The sequence below is a fragment of the Mercenaria mercenaria genome, chromosome 10 (assembly GCF_021730395.1).
Source record: "Mercenaria mercenaria strain notata chromosome 10, MADL_Memer_1, whole genome shotgun sequence".
NCBI lineage: Eukaryota > Metazoa > Mollusca > Bivalvia > Venerida > Veneridae > Mercenaria > Mercenaria mercenaria.
The window spans coordinates 79,573,716-79,594,829 of NC_069370.1; the positions used below are offsets into that span (position 1 = coordinate 79,573,716).

The window sequence follows — 21,114 nt, forward strand, 5'->3', positions numbered from 1 at the left end:
CAATAGGCTGAAATATTTAAGACTAACAGGTGATAAAATATAACCTACCGATTTAAGAAGGTTTGTATCATTGAAGAGCACGTCTTGGCCGTACGCCGGCATTACGGTGATATACGAGTCATTTGGTGCAAACACTGTAAATTTACTGGCTGTGGAATTTGTAGCCATCTTTAAAGCAGGGTCAATAACAGATGCGTTCTTGATTGACCTGCGATAAAACAAAAAGAAAAATCAAAAATCAAAAAAGGAAATCAAAAACTCAAACATAAATGTCTGTTCGAAACATTGAACAATAAAAACAATTGTCACATGTATATTTAAGCCGAATACGTGGCTAATCAAGCATATTTACAGTTACTCAAGAATTTTAAGATATGTAATTTAAACCTATACATAAATAATACAAACTGATATTTGTCTAATATAAAAGCATTAAACGGTGTCTTACTGGAAAGCAAAATTTGGAAGCTCTGGTTGTTCTAGGTACTCCGCCACTGTTTTGTTTGACTGAACTGGGATCAGGAACCTATCTATTATATGGACCATTCCGTTACTAGCAAGAATATCTGACCCCACTATCCAAGCTCCATTTACTGTAAATACCTACATTAAAATAAAACACGTGATAGATAGAACTGTAATATATCGAATTAAATAAAATTTTTACATACAATTTTCAACATTCTTACACGTCCCCACCCTCCTCAACCACTGCCCCTAAGAGAAACATCAAGAAACAGGCAAAGCCACGTTGCAGAAGTCTCCTGAAACTGCAATCCCTAGCAGTGCACTGTAGTTTGATTCAATTCGTGAGAGATTATAGCATTAGCAACATACAAGCACTAAATCAGAGGGCCACTTCGTTTCACATTAGCAGCGTATTCCGTTTCTCCGATGCTAACCGTCTAGATGTAAGTTTTGTATCCCGACAATGCCCGGGACAATCCGGCGTACGCCGATATGCCCCTTTCTTGCCCGATAGGCTAGCGGCAAATCATATATTTTCGCAATATAAATTCGGATAAAAAAGTTTAAATTTGCGATTAATACCAGTAAACGTAGATACATACCAAAGAAAACTTCGCTAACGTGTTTGGAACAGGCCACAACAGAAAATCATTTGTTACTCGTGGCCGGCGTAGGCCGGAGAATTCGTTTATTTAAAAAGACGGCGAGAATGTTTTTTGTTGCCGCTCACGTGACTGGTGTATACCGGTTTAGATCAAACGAATTGGCCCGTACACTATCAGAACTTTTAAGAACATGTTAATCATCTATGTACAAATACATGCTGGATTATCATGTTCAAAGCTGATCAGTGACTGTTTTACACATCAAAGCTTAACAAATGTAACATAAATATGCTTGTATAAAAGTTTTATCGTAATGTTTCCAATGTACAACTTCGTTTATTTTCCTTGGACCTGTTTGCTAGCTACATACCCGTACACATGAATCAAACATACAACTGAAAAGTTGATACAACTAGATTTCCGCTTAAACTGATGCTAGGGGCTTGATACGAGTTACACTTTTCATTACCCCTCATGAACAGACTCATTTAAACTGAGTCTGCTATCATTTTCGTGGTTTCCTTCTATACTTCTGAAGTATTTTCTCAAAGACGTTATCATTCATTGTTTGGTCTATGACAACAGAAGTTATTCCAAGCTTACACTTTAAAGACTCTCAATCAAACCGAGCTTGCAACATTTACATTTCTGTCTTATTCCGTGAACTAAAGGCAATATCCTTCTTTTTAGTGTTTAGTATAGTGGCATACCTTTGTATCACCATAGTTATAGTTGTTGAAATAAACATGTCTTTGATTTGGATGTAATGTTCTTGTTGAATCGTGTTTCTCCATATCTGAGACAGTAGTAGTACCTTCACCTGCAAACAGAACAAACTACTATTATCAACGCACTTGGCTATCTGAAACAATACACAGGGTCATATCTGAACTCTCTTGCTGACCGATTGCGCGATTTGCAAACCTTGGGCACAGAATTCCTACGACAAAGTACATAACGGCTAGCTAACGCTGATATGATGCGTTTAGTGATCAACAATAAAAACCAAAAAATGCCTATCAGATACGCTCATTATACACGTTCAAACATAAATAAAATATACTGGAAAATGTATAAACAAAGCCAAACAAGGACGAAACGAACAAATAAAGGAGCACAGTCGAGCTTCGCATTGGAAAGGTCAGTGGCAGAACACAACTGGATAGCTTAAACCAGTTTTGGTACATACCTGTCATCCACCAGAACCCCCATCATGATATTACTTCCGTGGCAACAGATAGCATGGTATGTAAAACACAAGTAAGCTCTTGTAGATTTATACAACAACAAGCACGCATCTCCTGAGTGCAGAGGTCATAGCAGCAAAAGAATTACCATTAAATGCCACACGTAACAAGCAAAAGACTAATATTTAAAAAAACATCATTTGAACGCAACGGCCGTGGATGGGCACGGATCTTCTACATTTTCGAGATGATAGTTTTTTTGCCACTTCATTCCGTTCACCGATAATACCCATCATTTTAACATTTATATACTATTACTACGAGGATACGGTTGTTTGAGTGTTATAAACTGTTACTTTATATTTGATTATATTTGATATTCTTTGCTTGACGAGACATTGAATGATAACAGCGTGCTTAGGCATAAAAAAGGAAAAAAAATGAGAAAATAATTGAGCCATCTACAGTGACATCTCAGTACCATTAACGAGTAACGATACCATAGTTTCCGTTTGGAACAGCAGAAAATGTAGGTAATTATACGAGAAAAAATATGTAAGGAGGTGTCCTGTTAGATCGCTTTTATGAAATTATACTTAGAATATGTTACTTGGTGGAATATTAGAAGTGATTTACAGCTTAAACCAGAAATTAAGACACTTTTGGTGTTGTCTGCGCATAATGGTTTGTATTTACTCAATTTTAAACACATTAATATTTTATTGGCTTTTAACAAAATAAATTAGATGATATTCAATCCTTAATCTAGTGCCGTAAATATAGCTAAATCACAGCTATCTTAAGTTAACCAGTTATCTTTATGTCAACGTCATACCAGAAACCCTATTCAAATATAAAATGTAAAAACCATAAGAGCTCGGAGTCGAGATCGTACTTTTTCCGAGATCATACTTCTCCAGTGCGGTTTTGTCTTTATTCTGTGACCGAAGCATCAAGCTCAAATAATATGGTCTTATTTTGCACAAATCGTAACTTCTATAAATTACCATGCAGGTACCGGTAAAGGCAAACACGCCCTGGAAATGTACGACTATGACTCCGAGCTCTTGTGGTAAAAACATGTAACATTCTACAGAAAAGTAAGACAGTTTGCAATTCTAACTCAAACCTGGTGTAAATGGTCAGTTTCTTGAATGACTTAAAATTAAGATCAATAATTAATTGCTGCTATAGCGTTCATGTAAGAACCATATAAGGGTTTGAACTCTTGCAAATAAAAGCCAATCAACTCACGCAGTTGAACCCTGATTTCAACAGGCACATTAACTAAAAAGTATTATTATCATCAACATCATCATCATCGTCATCATTATTATTATTATTATCATCATCATTATGCCACATTTACATTGCATTGTTTCCATGTTTCATAAAACGTTTTTATGTGTTTTACAGCAGATATTGAAAACAATACAACACACAAAATCTGCTATATGAATGCAATAGCAAACACCATAAATGAACAAACGCATCAAAATACAAACCATAAAATACAAGATTTGATGTACAAAGACATGGGTCTTTAACAGATGGTTAAATATACCGAGTGTTTTTTGATTCGGAGAGGGAGCCATGGTATATGAGCAGTCAACATAGAGCTCCAGTTATCGTACATTACAGTTTGATGTTTGATCGGCATGTAAACCTCTAGCATGTCCTCTATACAAGCTGGTTCGCGCTCCTTATATGGTTCTTACATGAACGGTATAGCAGCAATTAATTATTGATCTTAAGTAATGAAGCTGCTAACAATTTGCATAATCGTCGAGGAATTATGAATAACTGCTGGCTTAATTACAGTTACAATTGATGGTAATGTCTCTGGTACCATTAAAGTAAATGATGTAGAGATGAGAATATAGCGAAATACCTTATTAAGATACAAACTTGATGAATGTTTAGGGAAATGTTTAATCGTATGTATTTAAAATTATATATCTTTTATTATGTTTACAAAGAACGGAAAGCATCAATTGTAGAGACCTACATCGTACTTTTCTAAGGTTGTTTAACGTGAATCAAATATGAAGTCATTTATTTTATTTCGAGTTTAATACAAACGAATCATTTACACATTCTACAAATATAATCAAATTCGCGTACAAGATATTACATAAAAAGTTAAATGAATCATCTTCCGCTTTCCCTGTTAATTCGTTTTCTGTCTGCTGAGATTCGATGAAAACACTGTGAATTCATTTTCTGTCTGTCAAATTTCAAACAAACAAAAACTATACGATATAAAATTGTCTTAACGGGCTACAATATAATACATATATAATAGTTTTCAAGCTACAAAATAACACATTTAGCCAATATATAGCAGAGACCGTTTTTGTAATCATATATAAAGATTTAAGAAGCAAGCCAACACAAGTTCATAATGATATTTAAATGTCATTTAATACGATTATGTTTTCCCCACAACTTCTAAACCTGAGCACTGCTTTAGTATGATGTGTTCTGCCATTAACCTGATCAGGATCTTTAACACAGTAACATTATTTTTAAGAAATTAAATTAAACCAGAACTTCCATTGGATATACCATAACGGCAAAAAGATGCAAAATGTCAATTCTGTTATCACTCAAAAATATCACATTCGTTATTGATTTCTATGGGGCTAATGTGCCTTCAAAGGAAATAAATGCTTTTGATATTGAAACTCATTAAGACAAGTCGAATATGATAGTTCTATAACTGAGTAAAGCATTTATGAATAATAACGGTCACAAAATGTTCCCCATGATGTTTATTCTCTTGCATTAGTCTAGGAAAACAAGGATAAAATTCCAACACGAATAGCTACGTCCTGAGAACGGCCTCCTCCGGAACGAACCCCTAAAACAGTGAATGAATGGGTATCATTCACATAAAATGAAAAGAAAAAGTAAACTAATACGACAACATGGACAAATCAAACACATAGGAGGAACATAATCGCTCACCGTCTTGGATGGTGCCCCTGGTAAGTTACAACGGGTTAGTGGCGCGTACCAAACTTCGTTCTAAGGTTGTAATCTTGCAGTTCGACCCTTCAAATTTTACTAACAAGCAAAATATGTCCGAAGCTAGGTATTGGCTGATATGTACAGAAAACCGTGAAATTGTTTAAATAAGATAATAATTACAATTACCTAAATAATACATAAAATATGTTTACCTATGTGATAAAGCAGTACGCTCTTTATTGTTGCTGGATCCGTCAAGTTATATCCATACTTCTTAGCGTCATCAAGAAATCTGCTATACACAGAAGAAACGGGCACGAAGACTGTAATCCCAGGCCGGTCAAAGTAATGTGTCAAATTGTTCGCTCTGATCAATGTAGCAAACTGAAAAGAAACAATTTACAACTTGGTACTTCAGGCGAAATTTGTGACATGTACTGAAATACTACCGTTAGGCAAATGTGAACGTTTATGTTACTACCGTAACGGTGGTTGTCATTTATTTACTTGTTGCCGAGAATGTTTTGGTACAAAGTATATCTAACATTCAACAAAACAATCAACACACAGTATCCAAATCACCTTTTACGATGACATCTATTGGGAATTGTGAGCAACAAAGTAATATGTCTGGCAGATACAGTAACTGTCTAGACACAACAAGTTGCTGCAGTGGTGTAGTTGTAACAATGAGGGCTATGACTGGCATGTTGCTGCAGTGGTGTACTTGTTACAAGGAGGACTATGACATGTTGCTGCAGTGGTATCCTTGTTACAAGGAAGACTTTGACTGACGTGTTGCTGTAGAGGGGATGACTATGACTGACGTGTTGCTGCAGTGGTGTACTTGTTACAAGGAGGACTATGACTGACGTGTCGCTGCAGTGGTGTAATTGTTACAGTGAGGACTATGACTGACGTGTTGCTGCAGTGGTGTACTTGTTACAATGAGGACTATGACTGACGTGTTGCTGCAGTGGTGTACTTGTTACAAGGAGGACGATGACTGACGTGTTGCTGCAGTGGTGTACTTGTTACAAGGAGGACTATGACTGACGTGTTGCTGCAGTGGTGTACTTGTTACAAGGAGGATTATGACTGACGTGTTGCTGCAGTGGTGTACTTGTTACAAGGAGGACTATGACTGACGTGTTGCTGCAGTGGTGTACTTGTTACAAGGAGGACTTTGACTGACGTGTTGCTGCAGTGGTATACTTGTTACAATGAGGACTATGACTGACGTGTTGCTGCAATGGTATACTTGTTACAAGGAGGACTTTGACTGACGTGTTGCTGCAATGGTATACTTGTTACAAGGAGGACTTTGACTGACGTGTTGCTGCAGTGGTGTACTTGTTACAATGAGGCCTATAACTGAAGTGTTGCTGCAGTGGTGTACTTGTTACAAGGAGGACTATGACAGACGTGTTGCTGCAGTGGTGTACTTGTTACAAAGAGGACTAAGACTGACGTGCTTATGACTGATGTGTTGCTGCAGTGGTGTACTTGTTACAATGAGGATTATGACTGGCGTGTTGCTGCAGTGGTGTACTTGTTACAAGGAGGACTATGACTGACGTGTTGCTGCAGCGGTGTACCTGTTACAAAGAGGACTATGACAGACGTGTTGCTGCAGTGGTGTACTTGTTACAAGGAGGACTTTGACTGACGTGTTGCTGCAGTGGTATACTTGTTACAATGAGGACTATGACTGACGTGTTGCTGCAGTGGTGTACTTGTTACAATGAGGACTATGACTAACGTGTTGCTGCAGTGGTGTACTTGTTACAATGAGGACTTTGACTGACGTGTTGCTGCAGTGGTATACTTGTTACAATGAGGACTATGACTGACGTGTTGCTGCAGTGGTATACTTGTTACAAAGAGGACTATGACTGACGTGCTTACGACTGACGTGTTGCTGCAGTGGTGTACTTGTTACAAGGAGGACTATGACTGACGTGTTGCTGCAGTGGTATACTTGTTACAATGAGGACTATGACTGACGTGTTGCTGCAGTGGTGTACTTGTTACAATGAGGACTATGACTGACGTGTTGCTGCAGTGGTGTACTTGTTACAATGAGGACTATGACTGACTTGTTGCTGCAGTGGTGTACTTGTTACAATGAGGACTTTGACTGACGTGTTGCTGTAGAGGGGATGACTATGACTGACGTGTTGCTGCAGTGGTGTACTTGTTACAAGGAGGACTATGACTGACGTGTCGCTGCAGTGGTGTAATTGTTACAGTGAGGACTATGACTGACGTGTCGCTGCAGTGGTGTACTTGTTACAATGAGGACTATGACTGACGTGTCGCTGCAGTGGTGTACTTGTTACAATGAGGACTATGACTGACGTGTTGCTGCAGTGGTGTACTTGTTACAAGGAGGACTATGACTGACGTGTTGCTGCAGTGGTGTACTTGTTACAAGGAGGACTATGACTGACGTGTTGCTGCAGTGGTGTACTTGTTACAAGGAGGACTATGACTGACGTGTTGCTGCAGTGGTGTACTTGTTACAAGGAGGACTTTGACTGACGTGTTGCTGCAGTGGTATACTTGTTACAATGAGGACTATGACTGACGTGTTGCTGCAGTGGTGTACTTGTTACAAGGAGGACTATGACTGACATGTTGCTGCAATGGTATACTTGTTACAAGGAGGACTTTGACTGACGTGTTGCTGCAATGGTATACTTGTTACAAGGAGGACTTTGACTGACGTGTTGCTGCAGTGGTGTACTTGTTACAATGAGGGCTATAACTGAAGTGTTGCTGCAGTGGTGTACTTGTTACAAGGAGGACTATGACAGACGTGTTGCTGCAGTGGTGTACCTGTTACAATGAGGACTTTGACTGACGTGTTGCTGCAGTGGTGTACCCGTTACAAGGAGGACTATGACTGACGTGTTGCTGCAGTGGTGTACTTGTTACAAGGAGTACTGTGACTGACCTGTTGCTGCAGTGGTGTACCTGTTACAATGAGGACTTTGCCTGACGTGTTCCTGCAGTGGTGTACTTGTTACAAGGAGGACTATGACTGATGTGTTGCTGCAGTGGTGTACTTGTTACAAGGAGTACTGTGACTGACCTGTTGCTGCAGTGGTGTACCTGTTACAATTAGGACTTTGCCTGACGTGTTCCTGCAGTGGTGTACTTCTTACAAGGAGGACTATGACTGACGTCTTTCTGCAGTGGTGTATTTTTTACAATGAGGACTATGACTGACGTGTTGCTGCAGTGGTATACTTGTTACAATGAAGACTATGCCTGACGTGTTACTGCAGTGGTGTACTTGTTACAATGAGGACTATGACTGATGTGTTGCTGCAGTGGTGTACTTGTTACAAAGAGGACTAAAACTGACGTGCTTATGACTGATGTGTTGCTGCAGTGGTGTACTTGTAACAATGAGGATTATGACTGGCGTGTTGCTGCAGTGGTGTACTTGTTACAAGGAGGACTATGACTGACGTGTTGCTGCAGTGGTGTACTTGTTACAAGGAGGACTTTGACTGACGTGTTGCTGCAGTGGTATACTTGTTACAATGAGGACTATGACTGACGTGTTGCTGCAGTGGTGTACTTGTTACAATGAGGACTATGACTAACGTGTTGCTGCAGTGGTGTACTTGTTACAATGAGGACTTGACTGACGTGTTGCTGAAGTGGTTACTTGTTACAATGAGGACTATGACTGACGTGTTGCTGCAGTGGTATACTTGTTACAAGAGGATTGACTGACGTGCTTACGACTGACGTGTTGCTGCAGTGGTGTACTTGTTACAAGGAGACTATGACTGACTGTTGCTGCAGTGGTATACTTGTTACAATGAGGACTTGCTGACGTGTTGCTGCAGTGGTGTACTTGTTACAATGAGGACTATGACTGACGTCTTGCTGCAGTGGTGTACTTGTTACAATGAGGACTATGACTGACTTGTTGCTGCAGTGGTGTACTTGTTACAATGAGGACTTTGACTGACGTGTTGCTGCAGTGGTATACTTGTTACAAGAGGACTATGACTAACGTGTTGCTGCAGTGGTATATCTTGTTACAAGAGGACTATGACTGACGTGCTTACGACTGACTGTTGCTGCAGTGGTTACTTGTTACAAGAGGACTATGACTGACGTGTTGCTGCAGTGGTGTACTTGTTACAATGAGGACTATGACTGACGTGTTGCTGCAGTGGTATACTTGTTACAATGAGGACTATGACTGACGTGTTGCTGCAGTGGTGTACTTGTTACAATGAGGACTATGACTGACGTGCTTATGACTGACGTGTTGCTGCAGTGGTGTACTTGTTACAATAAGGACTATGACTGACGTGTTGCTGCAGTGGGGATGACTATGACTAACGTGTTGCTGCAGTGGTATACTTGTTACAACGAGGACTATGACTGACGTGTTGCTGCAGTGGTGTACTTGTTACAAAGAGGACTGTGACTGACGTGCTTATGAGTGACGTGTTGCTGCAGTGGTGTACTTGTTACAATGAGGACTATGACTGACATGCTTATGACTGACGTGTTGCTGCAGTGGTGTACTTGTTACAATGAGGACTATGACTGACGTGTTGCTGCAGCGGTGTACTTGTTACAATGAGGACTATGACTGACATGTTGCTGCAGCGGTGTATTTGTTACAATGAGGACTATGACTGACATGTTGCTGCAGCGGTGTATTTGTTACAATGAGGACTATGACTGACGTGTTGCTGCAGCGGTGTACTTGTTAAAATGAGGACTATGACTGACGTGTTGATGCAGTGGTGTACTTGTTACAATGAGGACTATGACTGACGTGTTGCTGCAGCGGTGTACTTGTTACAATGAGGACTATGACTGACATGTTGCTGCAGTGGTGTACTTGTTACAATGAGGACTTTGACTGACGTGTTGCTGCAGCGGTGTACTTGTTACAATGAGGACTATGACTGACGTGTTGCTGCAGTGGTATACTTGTTACAAAGAGGACTATGACTGACGTGCTTATGACTGACGTGTTGCTGCAGTGGTGTACTTGTTACAATGAGGACTATAACTGACATGCTTTTGACTGACGTGTTGCTGCAGTGGTGTACTTGTTACAATGAGGACTATGACTGATGTGTTGCTGCAGTGGTGTACTTGTTACAATGAGGTCTATGACTGACGTGTTTCTGCAGTGGTGTATTTGTTACAAGGAGGACTACGACTGACGTGTTGCTGCAGTGGTGTACTTGTTACAAGGAGGACTATGACTGACGTGTTGCTGCAGTGGTGTATTTGTTACAATGAGGACTTTGACTGACGTTTTGCTGCAGTGTTACAATGAGGACTATGACTGATGTTTTGCTGCAGTGGTGTACTTGTTACAATGAGGACTATGACTGACGTGTTGCTGCAGTGGTGTACCTGTAACAATGAGGACTATGACTGACGTGTTGCTGCAGTGGTGTACTTGTTACAATGAGGACTTTGACTGGCGTGTTGCTGCAGTGGTGTACTTGTTACAATGAGGACTATGACTGACGTGTTGCTGCAGTGGTGTACTTGTTACAATGAGGACTATGACTGACGTGTTGCTGCAGTGGTGTACTTGTTACAAGGAGGACTATGACTGACGTGTGCTGCAGTGGTGTACTTGTTACAATGAGGACTATGACTGGCGTGTTGCTGCAGTGGTGTACTTGTTACAATGAGGACTATGACTGACGTGTTGCTGCAGTGGTATACTTGTTAAAAGGACACTATGACTAATGTGACGTTTATCCTGTTAGGAACTATACCAGGGTAACCTACCCATTTGGATACCGTACGCACGGAGAAAATGTCTTGATTCAGGTAACATTTTTCCCGTATTTTCCTTAGAACTAGATGGATTGTCATAAAATATAGTGCGACGAAGACAATAAAATGAATGCTTTCCTCCGCATAAAGCGTCTGCTATCAGATCTCGGTACTTTTCTCAGACACTTGGCCAAACTATTTTAGTGGACTAACTTAGTAGGTAACGTAAGCACATATAGTGGACATCAAGGTGGCCATAAATTCCTGCTTTGTGCTCCTACAAAACTGTTTAATACCGCTAAATGTCTACGACAATTTGGGACGCGAAACGCTACTGGAGTACTGCACTGATTTCGGTTGTTGTCTAGCCGTTTCGTGTGATTGTAACATAATTTACGACTTAGGAACATATACGAAATACCCTACACATCTCATTTATAAAGGTGTTTAAATTTCGGAATAGCTACCTCCTTTTAGATAAACCGAAATTGCTTCTGCGTGTTTACACGATATAATGTATTGTAAATATATTATCGTATATAGCCGTTAAAACAACTAATTTTCTGTTCACATAGAAATCCTGCTTAAGCAAGATTAGAGCTTGTACACAGCAGTTTAAAACTGTATTGTCTACCTTATTTTAATTGCGTAACTAAAACACATTTTACTCACATTTGCTAACAGTAAAGTTACATAAAGTCGTTTTTCTTTTTTTCAATTACATGTAATATTATAAACCACAGTGCAATGGATATATTATTTTTATCTTATACAAACCTTTCTAAGTCTATTCCAGTAATTGATATGTTGTACTGCTGATCTGTGTGTCTTTTTTGGCGTGTGATGATAGTACAGCATAAATGTATAAGCTATAAATCACGATAAATATCCTGTTTGTACTCTCTCACCATGTTACCACGCTGCACTTTCTCTTGCCAATCAAGTTACCTCTATTTAACTTCATATTTCATCGTTCGATATCCACTGATAGTTTAATTAATCCGTTTTACTCTGCCCATTGCACTATATCCCCGTTGAATTAAGGCAGACACATATATCTCTTATTTTCTCCACATATCGTTCTTTAGGATACGTCAGGTAAAGTGTCTTATATATTTTGACTCACTTCAATAATTTGAAAATGATAACATTAGCTATAAAAAAAAATGATACCTGTCGAGATGTTATCAATTAAATATGTTGACAAATTACGCTTAATATTGCTGCTATCTGTTTTGGAATCTTTTCAAATAACACATTAATACCGGGAAGCCGCCTAAAATCTTAAAGCAACCTAAATTGAAAGCAATTATATTGACGCTTTGGCTTCAGTTAAACTGAACCAGATAATTATTCAAACCAGCTATATATTTCTTAACCCTAATAATAACCCATATTCCTAGAGTAAAACAATACATAGAAACACAGGACAAACGCATTCTGACGTAAATGCACAATTCGATGTCCAGCTCTGACAAATAGAATCCTGAACAACATGAATATCACCATGAAGGTCAACAGTCGGGAACATCCGATGTGAAATAATCAAGCTGGAGAAGATATTACTCCAAAAGAGCCATTAGTTAATCTGATGCTATCGTCAGAGTAATTGAACATTACAAACATGAAGCGGACAAAAGGAAAATCTAACAAAATTCCACATCACAGTGTTATTTATATTGCACTATATAATCATCCTTATACTGAAGGATCAAATATCCACACGATGGTATTAAAAACAATTCTGAGCATTATATTATCAAACACAAAATTCAAACTTCCTCGTGATTTAACCGCGTTCGCTAAAACTTATAAATTTAGAAACAAAGCATAAAATAAATAGACAAATCCACATAGACCTTGTTGGAACAATACTTGCTAAACAACTGACTAAGTACTATTGCCAGTATGGTGCTATTGAGCAGCATACCTCTAACAGAAGTTTTCTAATTCATTCCATCATCAGTCAATACCACATGTATGATGTAACATCAGCGCCTGTCCTCCAATACCTTACTCGCAAATAGACGATAAAATTGCCATTACAAGTTATCTATCGTTCTTGTACGGAATACCTCTCAAATTATAACTATTGGTAAATTTAAGGTTACAAATAGTGTATGAATAACGCATGTTTTGTGGTATAACATTTTCAAAATCTCGGAGAGTTTCGTTGGCACCCAAACTCAGTAGGGACGGTGAACCAGCGTGTCCAGATGGATTCTGCATTTTTTATAACATGAAACCAACATGCGTTAACGCCATTCTATCATAAACTAGAAATGTGTCCATGGGACACAGATGCCCCCACTACATGACAAAGTACACAAATTTTTTCTAAGGTCAGGGGCCATAACTCCTACAATACTGAATGAATCCGGTCGCGAAACCCAACGTGCACAACCGCAAATGCTGACCAACATTCCTTTAAACTTTGGTGACGACTCTAGGTCAAATACTTTTGGAGCTTCGCGCGACACAACATTAAAATGACCAATTTTTAACTAAGTCAGGGGCCATAACTCCTACATGACTGAATGAATCCGGACGCGAAACCCTAGGTGCACAGCTGCACATGCTGACCAACATTCCTGTAAACTTTGGTGACTCTAGGTCAAATACTTTTGGAGCTACGCGCGACACAATATTAAAATGATCAATTTTTAACTAAGTCAGGGGCCATAACTCCTACACGACTGAGTGAATCCGGACGCGAAAGCGCAGGTGCACAACTGCACGTGCTGACCAACATTTTTGTAAACTTCGGTGAATCTAGGTCAAATACTTTTGGAGCTACGCGCGACACAACATTAAAATGACCAATTTTTTACTAAGTCAGGGGCCATAACTACTACACAACTGAATGAATCCGGACGCGAAACCTCAGGTGCACAACTACACATGCTGACCAACATTCCTGTAAACTTTGGTGACTCTAAGTCAAATACTTTTGGAGCTAGGCGCGACACAACATTAAAATGACCAATTTTTACGATGTCAGGGGCCATAACTCCTACATGACTGAATGAATCCGGACGCGAAACCCCAGGTGCACAACTACACATGCTGACCAATATTCCTGTAAAGTTTTGTGACTCTACGTCAAACACTTTTGGAGCTACGCGTGACACAACATTCTCGGAAGGCCGGACGGACGGAAGGACGGACGAACAAGGGCAAATCTATATGCCCCCCCCCACCCCCCTCAACACACAAAAGTGGGGGCATAAAAATGCAGAACACTAAAAAGTGAATACGGTAATACACTAAGCCTGACAGGAGGTGCCCAGGTATATATGAAAATTAAATCTTTTTTTTAAGTCAAACAATACATAGAATCTAATCAGATCTGCTATAATCTTTAGCATCACAATGATCGCTTGAAACACTTTTCAAGAAAACAACAGACGAAACACAATAATAGAAACATAAAGTATACCCAGTCTGATGTTAAAAATCCCTTTGCCATTTACAAGAAAATCAGAATTCTGTCCAAAATATTAACAATATTTCTAATGGCCCATAACGTATATCCCTTTATATTTCATTGCAATGTAGTAATGTTATAAAACCTACATACATAGTGTAGCTTAGTTTATGACTTTTTTGTCTACCAGAAAATGTCTAGATACAGACTGAATATTTTCCATACAAAGAAATTTTATTTCATGATTATAGATTTCTTATCATTTTTCTTGACCTATCCTCTTTTATCAAATGTCTAGTTTCCCCCGTCTTACAGAAACGGTTTAGTTTATTGTAACTCCATAAACATTTAGTTATAACTGCTATTAAAGTAATTTTTTTGCTGCAGCAATAAACGCCCTCGGACGCGTGAAAAATGTGCATTCTAATAATCACAGTGCGACGGCTATATCAGCATCCCGTGACATAAACCATTCGTTGATAGGACCATTATCTCCAAGTGGAAATACTTTGTCTGTCTGTATAAATATAACAAGCTATAGCTCATAATTTACGGAGTTGCACATTTCCAGTTATAATATATTGTCAGGAAACATACATATTGCAAAATAACTGTTTTTAAGTTTTTAAAGCTATCTTCTGTTTATTCACAAGCATACACAAAAATTAGCAAAACACTTAATTTGAAAAAAGTCAATTATCTCCTAAAATCCAGAGTAAACTATGAATCCGCATATCCGATTATACAAGCCCCGTTTTAGAACTAAAGACACGAACAAGTCTTTCTCTGACCCATCCGCAATTTCCGACAAAAGTAATGAAAGCAACTATGGGAAACACGAGTATTACATATCCCTTAATCATGATTATTCTTACGGATATTAATTTCTCATTTAATGATAACAAATGAAATTATGAAGAAACATATTAACAGAAATTTGAAGCAAAGCGTGTGCAGTTTCTACCTATCTCGATAGTTTATACAGTTGGTACTACAAATTTTACAAAAATAACCCATAAAATTAATCCATAAAATTCCTACATTTTCATTGGATAGAAGGTATATTTCTATGGAGGGTCAGTAGGTTTTCATGCCCGGATTGTAAGAATATTTGTACGTTAAGTAGATTATGGAGAAAATTTTGCAACGGAAATAATTAAATGTTGTACAGGCACTACAAGTAAGGTAAGCTGCCAGAAGACATTACGCATTACTAAAGAATAACTATATCTGTCGACACAAGTCAAACATTATCTCTCAAATATAATAACATTGTTGCCATAACCCACAAAGGTTTTTAACTACAAGATGCAACAAACAAATACACATATCAAAACAAATCTGTCGTGACTTTTGCTTAATGCCACTGTTAAAAGTATGATAATAGAGGAATTATCAACATAATTCGTTAAGTCATCCTTGTAATTGGTAGGCAATTAAATCATCATTGTCTTCAAAGACGAGTTAGATCTTTTGTTCAGTTTTAGGAATAACAAGAGGGCCAAGATGGCCCTAGGTCGCTCACCTAAACATACCATAACAGTGTTAACATGTTTGATATAGTGATTTCATGGAAACAAATATTCTGACCAATTTTCATTAAGATTGGACCAAAAATGTAGTCTCTTGAAGTGTAAACAAGTATTTTCTTCAATTTAACAAAATGACCTAGTTTTTAAGCCACGGTAACCTACATTCGAACTTGGCCTAGATTTGATCAAGGCAATCATTCTGACTATATTTCATGAACCTCAATTGAAAAATACAGCCTCTATCGCATACAAAACCTTTTTTTTATTTGTCCTATCGACCTAGTGTTTGATCCCAGATGACCCGTATTCAAAATTGACCTTAATTTCATCAAGGCTATCATTCTGACGAAATTTCATGAAGATCAATTGAAAAATACAGTCTCTATCGCATACACAAGGGTTTTTTTTTATTTGACCTAGTGACCTAGTTTTTAACCACAGATGACCCATATTCTAACTTGACCTAGATTTCCTTAAGGCAATCATTCTAACTAAATTGTATGTATATCCAGTGTAAAATGCAGCCCCTATTGCGTACACATGGTTTTTCTTTAATTTGACCGGGTGACCTAGTTTTTGACCCTAGATGACCCATATTCAAATTCAACCTAGATTTTATCCAGACAAACATTCTGATCAAATTTCAAGAAGATCCGGTGTAAAATGCAGCCCCTATTGCATACACAAGGTTTTTCTTTGATTTGACCTTGTGTCCTAGTTTTTGACCCAAGATGACCCATATTAGTAACTGGCCTAGATTTTATCAAGGCAATCATTCTGACCAAATTTCATGAAGATCAATTGAAAAATACAGCATCTATTGCATACACAAGGTTTTTCTTTGATTTGACCTAGTGACCTAGTTTTTGATTCGAAATGACCCATTTTCGAACTTGGCATACACAAGGTTTTTCTTTGATTTGACCTAGTGACCTAGTTTTTGACCCCAGATGACCCATTTTCGAACTCGGCCTAGATTTCATCAAAGTTATCATTCTGACAAACATTCATGAAGATCAACTGAAAAGTACAGCCTCTATCGCATACACAAGGTTTTTCTTTGATTTGACCTAGTGACCTAGTTTTTGACCCCAGATGACCCATTTTCAAACTCGGCCTAGATTTCATCAAGGTAATCATTCTGACCAAACTTCATGAAGATCAGTTGAAAAATACAGCCTCTATCGCATACACAAGCTAAATGTTGACGGACGACAGACGACAGACAGACGACGGACGCCGGACATGGAGCGATCAGAAAAAGAGCTAAAAAGGCGGATAAGATATACAAATGTCTTGAAAACTAATTTATTCGTCATCCATTGCTACATGACATAGTTTTAACACGATAAAATAGTGTTCAATATCACTGTCTTATTCCAAAAATTACGATGCAGAACTGTTTGAAGGTATTTACCAACTTTGGCCTGTTTTATGTGTGTTTATTACAACACGTCGCCATAACGGTTGATGCAATGACAGGTATTTAGTGATCGAAGCGTAGCCATAATTATGGCTCTATCATTTAGTTCAATGCTAAGGTAAATCTAAACATTTTATGTATGGCAGTCAATTGCTTTGACAAAGGTAAAGTTCTTTTGCAGGTTTCTTTCAGATCTAATTACAAACCGTCTGGTCGAAAGGTTAGACAATACACTGCATAACAAATCATGGAATTTGTCTAAGACAGACTGACACAGCTTGAGGGAGCTAAACCTTTGAGAAAGAAATACTAACAAGTATATGATCTTTTCCTACATATCGGAACTATGGCAAAACAAGTCTTACGCCCTCGTGCCAGATTACTCTAGAAAGCCGCTCTGTTTTCCTTATACATGTAGTATACTACTCAAATAAAAGTTTATTTTACGGAAATGATACAAGGTTATACTACAGATGATAAAACTGAACCGGAACATTTTTGCTTTGCGTACCTTAAACGCCATGAAGTCATTTCCGTCTACGCACGTCATTTTCTCAAAATTTGTTTAATTATGCTGACATCAGAAAGAGTGCTAATACAGTTACCATTAAAGCGTTTACAACCAGTGACAGTTTATCAGCGTAATGCTGTCATTAGCTTGTTATCTGGAAGTCCAAATTACGCAATGAAAAGATGTATACTGATTATTATATGCCCCGCCTACACCATTTCCCCACGCTTACATATTATGGTTTAATGATTTATTGCTTTGAATTCCTTTAATACATTTTACATGGATTCATGCAAGACTAGTGCAACCAATCTTTAGGAAAAGGTTTCAGCATAAACAGAGCGAAAGCACAACGTCATAGCTTTAGAGTTACTTTACATAGCAGTCATCGTCTCACGCAATGAACAAGTTAAAACTGACCCGAAAAATTAGCAAGCCTTACATGTTTTGTTACGTTATATATATCCAATAATATATAACATCATGTGCAACATCTAAAATGTAAAAAGAAGATACATGAGAGAAGCAACTAGATGTCAGTATAAATATAACATTCAATTTATAGCTCGTATGCATATAACTTTGTTCCGAGTCCCATCATCTATCAGCAACGATAGCACGTTAAAGTCCCAAAGAAGGCGACAAAAAGTATAAATAGAAAATTTCAACTTGCTCCATGTTCATTTCGTCTGACTTTTCTCTTTACAAATATCTAACATTGTCACCTTAAAACTCATTTACACGAATAATCCAGTTATTGTATTGTTCTCGTTTTTAGGCAATTTTCCATTGGTATCTACGGCTTAATCTACTTTGTAACATGCTAAAGTTTTTAGGGCGACAAGAACAAGAAACAGGAGCAAATACAGGCTGTTATGTGCGTCGATATAGAAAGGCACGGGTGCTATTTTGCATTATATATTTACCGTCTTGGATTTTATATTGCAGATAAACGTTATACACGTATTCGTGCTTCCGTTAATAGTCATAAACGAAACGAAGTCAATCAAATGTAAAGAGTAGAAACATGAAAATATTGCAAGCTCAGTTTTATGGAGTCTCTTCATGAACGGTAGTAGAAACCAAAAACCCCCAAAAAATGTAATAAAGATACATCCGCAAATATGTTCATAGGACGGTGTTCATGGAACCTCCAATGATACACTAGATGGCGCAATTCCATAAAAAGGCGCGACTGAAGATAACAATGGGAAGATACAAGCAACTGTACAATTAAAATGCAGGTTTTTAATTGCTGAACGATACATCAACTGTTCAAGTGTTAACAAAAATGTGTCTACAAGAAAAGACAGCATCATGAAGGCATAAATAACTAGAGATGCTTTTGAGAAAAGCGCATGTCTCCCAAAACTGCAACATTGAAAAATGTCTAGTTTCTCTCGATGGCTGTGATGAAAGGACCCAATCGGTAATTCAAGGGCCATAATTCAAAAGTGCCTAAGCGGATTTGGCTAGTTATCAAACTTGGCCGAGGTCTTATGGTCAAACACATTTTGTTCAAGTTTGGTGAAGATCAGATGAGAAATGTTCGACTTAGAGCGCGGACAAGCTTTGTGAAAGACAGACACACACACACACACAGACACACTTACAGACTGGAGTAAATCAATATGTCTCCCACACCACTGTGTGGTGGGAGACATAATTTAAGTACTCATTATGATTTATGTAATCCTTTTCGTATTATAAACAAACAAGAGTTCCGTGCAGGAGATATATAAATAAATTGGACAGTGCTTTACGTACACCTTTAAAAACAATCTTTTCAATTTTATTGCTTTTTATAGACATATGTATAAGGCATAAATACAAAACTTATATTTTATTACTCATCTGCTGCCTTCTAGAGAAGCGTCTAGAAACAGACTGCACATTAACGTATGATGAAGTTTTTATTTCTTACTTTTAGATTCTGATCGTTTTACCCTGTATACTAGATATACTCGCTTTTATTAAATTTCTAATCTTTTCCTTCTCCACGAAATAGTTAAGTCCAAATTGATCGTTTTCAGTAAACTCCATAAATATTTCTATATAATTACAAGCTAAGTAATTTTCTCCTTTGCTGCAATATTGGACTTCAGATGGGTGATAAATGAACATTCTACTTTCTTTAATAAGCACAGTAAGAAGCCTATATTGGTTCTTCGCGACATAAACCATTCGTTGATATGGCAATACTCAGCCAGTATTTATACAACGTCTGCTAAATTATATCTCAAAATCTAAGAATGCCACCCCTCTCGGAACAAAGCCTGCATCAATGCACATTAAAGCGTCAGTTGCAAAAACACCATTGGTAAATTTAGAGAGTGTACCCAATAGCTTTTCATTAATACGAACAGTTTTCAAATTTCACTGAACTTTTAAAATGAAATTAATCCGCGCTAGAGGAAATCCAATAAAAATAGTCGTAACAATACGATACGTAAATTACATATTAACTGCTATTGTGTTAAACACACGGAAATGTCATTGTTATCAATAAATTGAAAGCCATTGTTTCCTAGAAACCTTTCTTAACTTCCCCTAAGAAGCTCTATTTCGGATGCTGTCAAATACCAAGAGTATCAAAGAGCAAACCAAAGTGAACATTGTTACGCAAATGCTTTCCTTTACTAAAACAAATGCAAAGAGGATCGGATTTTTATAAATCAATTTAAATCTTGATCACCTTATTTGACATTACTTTCCCATTAACACCCAATGTTAAAAGATAATTTGGTTATCTTCTAATAACCAGATGATAAGAGCAGGACGATTCTTGAAAAAAAGTGGACACGGAAATAAAGTATCTATAATTCGTTACAATGCTTTTTGTCAATGTCAGTGATATACTGCAATTACAGCTTTTTCCAACCAATGACTAAGTGCAGTAACAATCTTTTCGTTGCTGCCAGAATGACATTGGCTTTGTTGACAGTTCACTTTTAAAGTCTAATTGCGTTTGATCCTTCACTGAATAAATGAGCTGGCCAAATCACAAGATACAAAGAAGGACATTAACCTTAAACATAGTCACATCAGTCACCAATACAGAGGAAATGAATATCATATGGACATAGACTGTCTAGACATTTACATAGATAAAACATGAAAGGAATAATGGTAAATATATATAATACACAAGCAGACACAAAGGGTCATAAAGAAGGCACAGAGCAGGTTATGTTTTTACACAAG

The 21,114-nt window shown here is 37.8% G+C and overlaps 1 protein-coding gene across 1 annotated transcript in view; it reads right to left on the bottom strand.

Moving 5' to 3' along the window:
- The window catches only part of LOC123561182 (fasciclin-1-like), a 191,185-nt gene that overhangs the window by 19,495 nt on the left and 150,576 nt on the right, over nt 1–21,114 (bottom strand). The window contains exons 3-6 of the mRNA XM_045353421.2: nt 5,446–5,617; nt 1,784–1,893; nt 449–603; nt 49–208 (exon numbers count right to left, since the gene is read on the bottom strand). Coding sequence (XP_045209356.2) covers nt 49–208; nt 449–603; nt 1,784–1,893; nt 5,446–5,617 — 597 coding nt within the window. The remainder of the gene's footprint in view (nt 1–48; nt 209–448; nt 604–1,783; nt 1,894–5,445; nt 5,618–21,114) is intronic.